The 12043-nt window shown below is 34.6% G+C and overlaps 1 protein-coding gene across 2 annotated transcripts; it reads left to right on the top strand.

The window, feature by feature from the left end:
- Positions 1–615: 615 nt before the first annotated feature.
- zgc:174904 lies at positions 616–9547 on the top strand. 2 transcript variants are annotated; one of them, XR_012394648.1, is made up of 6 exons: positions 616–756; positions 3804–3929; positions 4448–4744; positions 5251–5432; positions 7280–8014; positions 8260–8440. XR_012394648.1 is itself a non-coding variant. In NM_001177451.1 (6 exon segments), coding segments are annotated over 6 exon segments (963 nt in total). In that variant the 5' UTR covers positions 637–671; the 3' UTR covers positions 8664–9547.
- Positions 9548–12043: the final 2496 nt, after the last annotated feature.

The following is a 12043-nucleotide window of genomic DNA, read 5'->3' as shown; positions in this document are numbered from 1 at the left end:
TTAAAACCTATTTTAACTCATTTTATTTTGTTTTTGTCTGTTTTTAATAATTTTTATGGTCTGAATTTTATGTTCCTAAACTTGTCTTTATTCCTGTTTATGTAAAGCACTTTGAATTGCCACTGTGTATGAAATGTGCTATCTAAATAAACTTGCCTTGCCTTGCCTAAAACATTTAATTAATTTTCCCATTAGAGACCGTTGCCACAAAACTGTGTTTAAACCCCTTATAAAAAGTGATTTTTGCAAAATAGGTCGTCTTAAATAAGTACTTAGGATTAAGGAAACTAGTACTGGCAACCATAAAATCAGTGAAGATAAAAAAATCACCAACCAAAAATTGAGCAATATGAAGGCTTCAGTCATGAACTTTCCCGCTCATGGTATAGTTACAGAAACCCAGGATAAGGCTAAAGGGTTACAAGAAGTGAAATCAAATAATAATTATAGCGAAGTGACTTATAGCTTGTTCACGTAACAGCACTTTTAGGAAATTGCTCGTGATGTTTCCTGACTGTGCAAACATCTGGATCTCTGTCATGAGATCTACAATGTCGACCAATCCACATCCACCACAGGCTTGATTAAAAACAGCCCTGCAGTTGAGCAACCTCTGCGGTGGTCAGAGTGCGCTTCATGTTTGTGTTAGTGTGCATGTGCAAACGTGAGCAATGTCTGCATACAGAGAAGAAATCCACAACAATCTCATTGACGGACCCGATGATGACTACAGCGGTGCAGAGCTGCGATATTCAGGTAAGACAATTTGAGTAAACATGCGTGTAACCATAATTTTAATCGAACGTTTACTTTAACTATTGTTTATATGTATTTTTCTTCACACCAGTTGTAAACAAATCATGAAAAAGTAAAGAAGAAAATACATTAAATAAATTGTCTATATGTTTCTGATTTAATTAAAATATCTTACAATTTTATATTATTGAAATCTGATCAAGTAACTTATAAACAAGTACACTGCAAACAATTATATGATCAATACGTCCTAACAGCACATGTTTTAGGTCATTGCAACTTATTAAACTAATTTAATCATGCTTAACTTAATTTTATAAGTTACGCAAGCTGTTTTAAGTCAGTTTAACATAATATAAGTTCAGTGGACTCATAAGGTTAATTTGATTCAACTTAAAAATTTAAGGCAACCAGGATTTTTTACAGTGTATGGTTTACTTTATTCTAAGAAAAATAAGTAAGATTTAACATTAACATTTTTGCATAAATTTGCAATTAGTAAATAACAAAAAAGCTGCCTTGTTTTCATATGTTTATATAGATTTTTCGACGACACAAAACTTCACAAGAGTTAAGAAATCAATATTTCAAGTCAATATGGAATAACCCTGATTTTTCAGTCGCAACCAGTACTGTAAAAGATATGGACGTAGTATTCGTGACGACACCCATAGGTTTCTGAAGAACGCAAAAGAAGCTGTAAGTCGGAGCACTCCCTTTGGTCCCCTGGGTTCTGCGATTTGTTGGGGAAATTACAAATAAAACCAAAACTCACCATTAAAATTGGCTTAAGATTGGCAAGCAAAATTCGGGACATTGCAATCTGCAGTACCTGGGAAGTTGTTGTAATACATTGAGCCACTAAGCATTGTTCTTATGACGTTTTTCTACAGGAAGAAATTACTTCCAAACACTTAAAATACAGTCTGTGTTAGTAAATGCAAGGCTATTTATGAAATCTAGGCATAACACCGTAAGACAGAATTTCAGATGACCATTGTAAAGCATACAGCTAAGTTAATCAATCTGTCAGATTCTGGAGTGCATTACAGGTCTAAAGAAAATTATAAATGATCTTAATTAAAACAAATACATTTATAGAGATGGTATATAAGTATATAATTTCACTCACCTGGGAAATGGAGGCCGCGTGAATGGTTCGTGAGCACAAATAAGTGCACACAGCAACCCATATCATCTGATAATAGTAAGAAATAATTCCAAAAGGCAAATGACTGTATAAAACCACATAAAACAAAAATATGTATATGTATAACAATGTATATGCTGAGTTCAGCATCTAATCAGCTGGAATCAGCTGAGGTGAAGTGACTGCGACCAGCAAGACCTAGCTGTTACTGAAGGGGCCACGCCCTTAATTATGCAGACTTAATATAACTTAATATAAATGAAACAAATGAGTTATAAAAAATGTACCTGCTTACAGTTGTCATGAAGGGTAATATTAGCTATATGCAACAAAATTGTTCGGTGTACCAGGCTGTAAACCCCTTTTTTTCTGCTGCAATGTTGGCCATTTTAACAGTGGGGTCAATAGGTATTTGCTCTATAATGGAACCAGGACCAGCGGAATTTCGATGAATTGCAGTTTCAGTTACTTATTTGCTTCACGAAGGAGAGCGGGAGGTTGCCGCTTGGTCATAACAACAACAACAACAAAAAACAATTGTTATTACGACTAGTTTTCTACAAAAAAAAAAAAAAAAGCTCTAAATCACAGTATTTTTACTTAAAATTACAAATTTAATATATTTACAGAATATACCAAAACATTTACTGAATTAAACAGATATTAATCCCATAGTTAAAAAAAAATAAGAGAAGCTGAGAATTTTCAAAAAGTGAACATTCATTACATTTTTTGACAGTCTTTATATCTGGGATGCTCCATAAATGTCCAGTTGGTCACATTTTTGTGGAGATTTAAGCCTTGAAAGTCCAGCTTGTCAGCCATTCAGCATAACTGGATAAAGCACAGATCAATACTCTCAGGGTTTGAGTTATCCTGACCAAACGCTGTAAATGATTCGCTCATCAAAGCTGTTTAAAAAGTTTCGATTCCATGTCAAAGAAATGTTATGCAATCTTTGTTTACCATTGTGGAAACGTGAGTCATTTTTATATGACTGTCATTTTTAATAGGAAGCTCTACAATATTATATTTTACTCATTAGATTAGTCAGTACTGAAACCAAATCTGGAGCTTATCTAACAAAATAATTTATGACAACGGTCCAAAACTAGTACATGTTATAGAAAAATATTTATTAGAAGTTTTAAAAAAGAAGAAAAATTAAGAGAAGCAAAAAAATAGAAAAAAATGGTTGAAATTTGGTAAGTTGTAATTTATTTTTGCTATATTTTGCTTGAATTTAATTGTATTATCTTTCAATTTGTAAACATGTTTGGTGACTAAAATGTTATTTTCATAAATATCTGTTTAATAAATCTGTTTTGTTTAAATGCACCAAAATACATTGCCTATATTCACTGAGAAATGGATAAAAATATTCATCTTCAAAATGGGGTGCACTCAATTACTGAGCCCTGTATATAGAGTTGAAGTCTGAAATATTAGCCACCCTGTATATTTATTTCGCCAATTTCTGTTTAACATGAAGATTTTTTTCAACACAATTCTAAACATAATAGTTTTAATAGCTAATTTCTAATAATTGATTTATTTTATCTTTGCCGTGATGACAGTAAATAATATTTCACTAGATATTTTTCAGCTTAAAGTGACATTTAAAAGCTTAAACTAGGTTAATAAGACAAGTTATTGTATAACAATAGTTTGTTCTGTAGGTGATTAAAAAAATATTGCTTAAGGGGGCTAATAATATTGACCTTAAAATAGTTTTAAAAAAATAAGATCTGCTTTTATTCTAGCTGAAATAAAACAAATAAGACTTTCTCCAGAAGAAAAAATATTATCAGACATACTGTAAAAACTTATTTGCTCTGTTAAACATCATTTGGGAAATATTTGAATACTAACTTTAACTGTGTTTTTGTGTCTTCAGTGTTTCAGAATCCAGGAAAACATAGAAAGAGGTTTTGCCAAGAACCCTTCAAGGTGGCAACAGCGTGTCTGACTGCCTTCTGCCTGATTTTGCTCTTGGTCCTGGTGGTCACAGGTCTTCACGCTGGTACTTCTGCTTTTTCACTCATAAAGCTTCTGTAATTTAGATTGTGGTTAACAATCAACAACAAGTATAGGGCAGATGCAAATTACATATATTTGCAGGTTTGATTCGATTTTGATTCACAGCTGTCGATTTGACCTAATTTTGATTTAACAATTTATTTTAATATTTAAATTTTTTATTTAAATATTTTACATTTAATTTATTTGGCTCATTATTGCCTCACAACAAGAAGGTTGCTGGTTTGAGTCCTGGCTGGGCCAGTTGGCATTTCTGTGTGGAGTTTTGTTCTCCCCATGTTGGCGTGGGTTTCTTCCGGGTGCTCTGGTTTCCCCCACAGCCGAAATAAAAAAAATATAAAATTCACAGGACGGCTAAAAATTTTGACTTCCTTTCTTGTGTAAGCCAATTGCAACAATATGATTGCAATTGCAAACTCATGATCTTCCGGTCCTCATTTCTTTATATCTCTCACATGTCTGTTTACGCACATCTGCTTTACTCTTCCTCTTCTGTTCAAGGCAAGACCAGTTCATCAGGTCAGGATTCCTCCTCCAGTGCTGCTGCAGCACACCAGCAGACAGGCTCCATTAATGTAACAGCTCTGACCACTGAGCTGCAGACGGCCAAGAGAGAGAAGAGTGAACTGGAGAAAGACAAGAGTGAACTGGAGAAAAAGAAGAGGGAACTAGAGAAAGAGAAAAGTGAACTGGAGAAAAAGAAGAGTGAACTGGAGAAAAGGAAGAGTGAACTGGAGAAAGAGAAGAGTGAACTACAGAAAGAGCTGTTGCAGCTCAAGGATAAAGTCACTAAGTGTGGTTAGTAAAGTGCAATCACATGCGTTTGTGTTAGCAACAAACAATAGCTGTATCTTATAGGGTCATGAAACCCTCCTCTTTCGGTTCAAGTGTACCTCAGAATTAAAAAAAAAAATTCTTCATGATTTGTGTGAAGCTCTTATTGATATCGAATTCCAGTATGGCAACAACCCTAATACCTACACACATTTCTGTACAAACAGCCTCTTAAAGTAGATTTTGCATGATAGGCGCCTTTTGAATGTAAAATTAAACATTTAGAAATCAAAATACTTTGTTTTATTACATACAGACAGCTCGCTAAATGTTCCTCTGACCCAGAGGTTGCAAACCTAATACATCTGAGGGATTTATCAAGCAGCAAAACACAAACAAAACACACTTTTTCCAGTGCATTCAGTGCTCGAATTTGAATGCTAATGCAGGGGATCGGGAATGAGGGTTGATTTTGGATGCAGACAATATCTGTTGCGTTTCATAATATGAACGTGTTTGGGTCTTTTTAGAGGTGACTCCTGCACCCCGAACCACTCCAGCGCCGACCACAAGTCCTTGTCCTCAAAACTGGAAGCATTTTAATGGCAGCTGCTACTTCATCTCAGTGACCACCAGGAGCTGGACAGACAGTCAGACGTACTGCAAGAGATACGGAGGACACCTGGCCATCATCCTCACAGCTGAGGAACAAGTGAGGACCTGATCAGTTTTAAATGCCATTGAGCAACATTGGTTTTTTTAACCAGTAGATATGAGTAATATTTGGTATATTTAGTAATATATATATATATATTATATATATATCACACGAGTAGCAGTGCGATATGGCTATATATCGCACTGGTGGGAGGCGTGCATTAGTGGCCCCACCAGTGCCGATATACAGCCATATCGCACTGCTACGAGTGTTTGTGCTACGAGATATTGCGTTTATATTACAGTTTGACGGCATAAGTGTGTATATAAAAACAAAATCAAACATGGAGAGTCTTAAAAACTCTTTTGTATGAGGAACTACTTTCTTCTGCGTTGGATTCGAATCATAAGCTGACAGTTAAACAGTTGAACAAGCATCTTTAAGCTTTGATCTGTAGTGTCTGCTTTTTGTTGGTTGTATGTGGGCGGAGTAATACACAAAGGGTAAAGAGGCTGTAAGGGTGCTGATATTACTTAAATATATCACGGTTATCAGCCAATCAGTTTCGAGAACCAGACAGTTGTTGTATGTATGTATGTATGTATGTATGTATGTATGTATATATATATATATATATATATATATATATATATATATATATATATATATATATATATATATATATATATATATACATATATATATATATATATATATATATATATATATATATATATATATATATATATGTGTGTATGTATATATGTATGTATATATACAATTTATATATATATATATATATATATATATATATATATATATATATATATATATATATATATATATATATATATATACAATTTATACAACAGTTTGGTCTGGTTCTTGAGTCTGATTGGCTGATGGCAGTGCAATATTTTGCAATAACAGCCTGTATTACTCTGCCCACAACAACCAACAACAACCCCCCTAAACAACTAGAATGTAGTTGTTTAGATTGCAACTATGCAGTTTATTTATAGGAATAGTGCTTATTTTAAATATTCAGCCTGCCATACTGAGCTGACCAAAGATAGTTGACGTTGTTTATACACAAGATGGCGACATGACTGCATAATAAGTTCTTAGGAGATTAAAACAGCCTAATATCTAACTACAGCGGATCAAATCACTATTAAACTGCTACGCATACCTGCAAACACTTTTTCCCAGGAGTCTCCCGTATTTCAGACCAATCTCCCGCAACCCTCCCGTATTGTTATTTCTCCAGGAAAACACCCACAATCACACGACATCAGTCTGGTGATTGTGCTGCTTTTTTCAGGGTTAATTATTGTGATATCCCAATTGCAACAGAGAAATACTGTAGACTGTAGCCTTATAATCTTAAAACGTGAGCCAAATCAGCTGTATGTCATCTGTGTGTCAGCTGTATTGTCATCATTTTAGACATTACCCTAGAGGATCATTCAAACACTAGCTCTAAAGTGACGTTAGTGAATTAGTAACGGCTTCTGCTGTTTTGACGTCAACTGCAGATTTGAATGAATGGCAGAGGAAAGTAGTTCCTAATATAAAGGGGTTTTTAGACTCTCCGTGTTTGATTCTCTTTTTTATATACACGATTATGCCGTCCAACTGTTGTATAAACACAATATCACACGAGTAGCAGTGCGATATGGCTGTATATTAGCACTGGTGGGCCTGCAGCCTCGTACCAACACAGGCCTCCCACCAGTGCTGATATACCATATCGCACTGCTACTCGTGTGATATTGCTCATGTGTGATTTAGACTTTCTATGTGGGTTTTTAAGGAGAACATTAACATTCTGTCCTGCAATATTCAATAGAGGAAGTGTTCTCAGTTGAAATATTTGACCTTTTCTGACCCTGATAAAGACATTCATATGGGACCTACTGCCCCGCGGATACTGGAACGCTTTCTGGTTTGGCATTAGTGATGAAAAAGTAGAAGACGACTGGCACTGGGTGGACGGAACCAAACTGGTGGGAGGGTAAGAATAACAGCTTTTGCTCTCAGATCACTACAGATCCTCTATGATGAACCTCACATGAGCAAGACCAGTTAAAACTGCTGAATCGTATTTTTAACTTCTCAATATGATCACATTGTCTTATGGTTATGCACTGAATCATCTGTTCCACTTCCCACTTCATTTGAAAAATTAGATTTTGCTTACAAACATTTTTATTTATATCTCCTTCATGCTTTTTAATTAATACAATCTGATTTCTATTAATCTGAGTGCTTAGGAATCAGAAATTGATAGTTCACATCATGAATATATAATTATAAAAGAGGGAATATTTCAGAAAACTGTTCATATGTACAATAATAACGCATCCACATTTTATTTTGTGCTTATTTGACGCATTTCAAGTAAGTTTTTATCACAGTCTGGTTAATTATAAATTCCAAACATCGGCAACATCTATTTTGTGTGCAAAAAAAACCTGAAGGGAGGAAATTTAATTATAAAATAAGAATTATTATGCTCATACATGTTCAAAGACGGACATCATTAGAAAACTAGTTGTCTGACTGACTACCCTGCTAAAAAATCCAGCTTAAACCAGCCTAGGCTGGTTGGCTGGTTTTAGCTGGTCAACCAGGCTGGTTTTAGAGGGGTTTTGGCCACTTCCAGGCTGGTTTCCAGCCATTTCCAGCCTGGTCTTAGCTGGTCAGGCTGGAAAATGACCAGCTAAATCCAGCTAAAACCAGCTTGACCAGCCTGGTTTAAGCTGGACATAGCTGGTTTTGGCTGGGCTCCCAGCCTGCTAGGCTAGTCAAGCTGGTTTAAGCTGGTAATCTCCCAGCCTAACCAGCTAAGACCAGGCTGAAAATGGCTGGAAACCAGCCTGGAAATGGCCAAAACCCCTCTAAAACCAGCCTGGTTGACCAGCTAAAACCAGCCAACCAGCCTAGACTGGTTTAAGCTGGATTTTTCAGCAGGGTAAATACTGTATATTTTTGGATTTGTGCAAACAGGCATCTTATTGACAGCATTATTGTCTGTATGCAAAACTATTCAAAACTGCAAATAACAAAGATCTTATAGTGAATATTTACTGTACCTTTAGTAAGACCATCTTTTTTGTCCATAGTTTCTGGGAAGACGGCGAGCCCAATAACCATATTGATGAAGACTGTGGCTACATGATAAAGACTGATGTTTTGACCCGTGTGGCTATAAAGAGCTGGTATGATGCACCCTGCCACATGTCTTTGCCATGGATCTGTGAGAAACCGGCATCCTCTTGATCATCATCTTCATCACCTTCACTGATCATTAATAATACATTACACATTGTGTTTAGATTGTCTCAGGGTTTAAAATGTCTAACTGCAGTCAAAATGCATTTAACTGTATTTTATAAATCTAACAGGGTATATTTGTTCCTAATTTAGTTATTTTTTACACTAGGATGAGCGAGTTATTTCATTAACTGCTTGAATCTTATGTTAAACCATAAACTAGCTTGAGTCTGATTTGTCACAACCATGAGGTAGCCTATAGGCTATATGTTTTTAGCATTTTAGCACAACGTTCGTTAGGCTATGTTTAGCACATGTTTCTGTATGCTATTGCTAAACTACTTGTTGTGTTTTGTTTTGTCTTTGTAAACTGTACATGTTGTCTCTGTAGTTTAAAGGGTACCGATTTTAAAACAGAAGTCTTATTTTTGTGAGGTACAAAAGTATTCAGCAAGAGTTTAAGATGCAAAGAAACATTAGCGAGTAATGTGAGGAGTAAACAATGATTTTAAAAAGAAATAAATGTTATATAAAACAAATAAAATTGAAAATTATTGTAGCGGAAACATTGCTGTCCAATATTTATAAACAGTATATGTAATGTATATAGGGGTCACCAACAAGGTGCCTGCGGGGCATCAGGTCACCTGCGAGGATCACAAGAGTGCCGGCTATGTTAAAAATGCTGTAGATTTGGTAATTGTTTGATAACTTCAGTAAAATCTGAAAGCTCATTTATGTTACACAGTTGATAATCTGCACAAATATGGTACACCGTAGTGCATGATTTCTTAAAAAATGTAAGTGGCTACGGAAAATATTGTAAAAATTATCATTTGAAAATGTAAAATACTTGCAGAGGTTTATAGAAATAAAGTGTTGCATATATTGATATGTATCTGTTTCCTGCCTTGTTAAATCATTGTTGACAACTGTTGTGAGAAATCATTAACATGATCAGTGTCTTCACATAGAGGAGTATCAATAATATATAATTAAAAGTAAATTGAGCATATTTGTTATTTGAGAAGTGTGTATCAAACTAGTAGCCCTATTCAAGAAGTAGCTCTCAGTTTTAAAAAGGTTTGTGACCCCTGGTATAGACTAGCTTTTGTCGTAGTTTTTGGTGTATCTGGTAGTTCCACTTACACACAATAGAGGGCAGCAGACAGCAGCGAGTCAGTTTTTCATAATGCGGTCCAGTCTTTATGAAATAATCATTCAGTATTTCACATCACTTAAGTATTGATGAACTGATCATGCAAAGTTTATGTTATTACCCCGTTTTTTTATTTTTTAACTCCTATAACGTTAGTTTTATTAAGAACTGATTTAGAAATCTAGTAACCACCATAGACTGGTTACCACTCAAGTCACAATAAATGTGCCAACTAATCCAAACGCAAGCCAAAGTCTTTGGAAAGCAAGCTAACCCTGTTTTTTTATCTGATTGGTCTCTCCTTGTCATACAAAACAAGGTCTCAGCGACTTTGTCCTGTTCTGCTTGCTGGATTTTAGCGTTTCGTAATTCGCACGCATGGATGAGTTCAGGTCGTGTCCTCTGACGTCCCGTCCTGATTTAATGATTAAGGAAGAATGTACATAAATGAGGACACCGTTTTACTGTATCAGCTTAATCATAGTTCATAAACAACTCAGGTCAGACTAAGCACGTAGGCCACACTGCATTTGTGTACGTTGGCTCAATATGTAGGCTCTTTCCATTACAGTAGAACCATCAGACGTTATGAAGGTGCGAATTAGTGGGGGAACAAACCCCCCTAATTAACGTTTTATTCCCCCTGAAGGACATCAAAACAACATGCATGTGGAGGGTCTGTCCTTTAATAGTTAAGAAATAGTTGGCTCTGTTGTGTGTCTTAAATAATATCAATAATTGAAATAATAGATCACGTAAATGTACATTTGAGCACCCCTGCAATGGTTCATACGATTGTGAATGCATGTTTACGCCAAAAATATTAATTCAGCGGTTTGAAACTGGCAAACCTAGAGCACCAACAGACAGCGTAAAGGCTTAATTGAACACACCGGGACGCTTTTCAGTTGTGTTATCGTCAGCGTTTTTCAAAACTTTTTTCCGGATTTAAACCCGTGCGATTTTTACTGGCGTCGAGCCTATAAGTTTCTTGTGTCCGTAAAACTAGATGCAAAGTTTGTATGCAAGATTTGTAAACAAGTTTTTTGCTTGTGTAACATGTAAATTAGGTGTAATTGAATTTAACATAAAAATTTGTTTCACTAGGGCATTGAACATAATCGTAAAACTTGACATGACCCTCCCCCATCGGTTGTCAATGAATAATTTGCACCCTGGTTGTAATGGCATAATGGAAGTTATTTTGGTTTTAATAGAAACTGTATTTTGTAATTTTGCCTTCTATTTGTGCCATGTTGTAACCAATAAATCCTTATATGGTCCCATAAAAATATAGCCTACTAGTTTTTGATGGCTAAAGTCAGATGGGTTTAATGGTATTTGTAGTGGAAACCATTAGAATCTTCTTTTTTTTTTAATATATATATATATATATGTTGTTATTTCATCAATGTTAACATGCTTATGGGGAAAAAATGTAGCAGACTAAGTCACTTTAATACCATATAATATGTATGTATTATTATAATCCAGGGTGTCCCTGGGGTCTTGAAAAGTCTTAAAATGTTTTCATACTTTAGAACAAAACTATGGTTTAATTTTCATCCTTACTATAATATTTGTTAAAAATGTCCCTGTTTATTTATAGTCCATATATGTTGAGGACACTGAGCTGGACTGACTGTTGTGCAATAATTTAGTTTATTGTAGCTTTTTAAAGTTATAGTATGTTAAAAAAAATGTGTAAGCATTGGTTTGCTTGTTTTAAAAATTTCTTTAAATTTGTGGCAAAGAAAAGTCTGAGATTATGTTCAAAATGGTCTTAAAAAGACTTAAATTTGACTTAGTGACACCTGTAGAAACCCTGTATTCCTTCAGATTTCTTTCTACTTTTCCATGGGTGTTGATATATTAAAAATATATCATGTTGATTGTTTTGTTAAAGTACTGTAGTTTCCACGTGGTATTTGCACTAAACTATGCATTGGTTATACAAAAGAAAGAAGAAAAAAAAAACGCATACCTTATATACAACAAAAAATTGAACTACATGAAACCATATATATATATATATATATATATATATATATATATATATATATATATATATATATATATATACAGTAAAAACATGTACAGAGTAGTGAAATAATACAACAAAAAATATAATTTTATATCATTATAATGCAGTGTTTTCCTACCCTGTTGCTGAAGGCACACCATAAGTACACATTTTTAACCTCTTTCTATTAAAACACACCTGAAT

The sequence above is a fragment of the Danio rerio genome, chromosome 19 (assembly GCF_049306965.1).
Source record: "Danio rerio strain Tuebingen ecotype United States chromosome 19, GRCz12tu, whole genome shotgun sequence".
In the NCBI taxonomy this organism is placed as follows: domain Eukaryota; kingdom Metazoa; phylum Chordata; class Actinopteri; order Cypriniformes; family Danionidae; genus Danio; species Danio rerio.
Note: the sequence above shows the minus strand (reverse complement) of the source record. Positions and strands in the feature narration are given on the sequence as shown.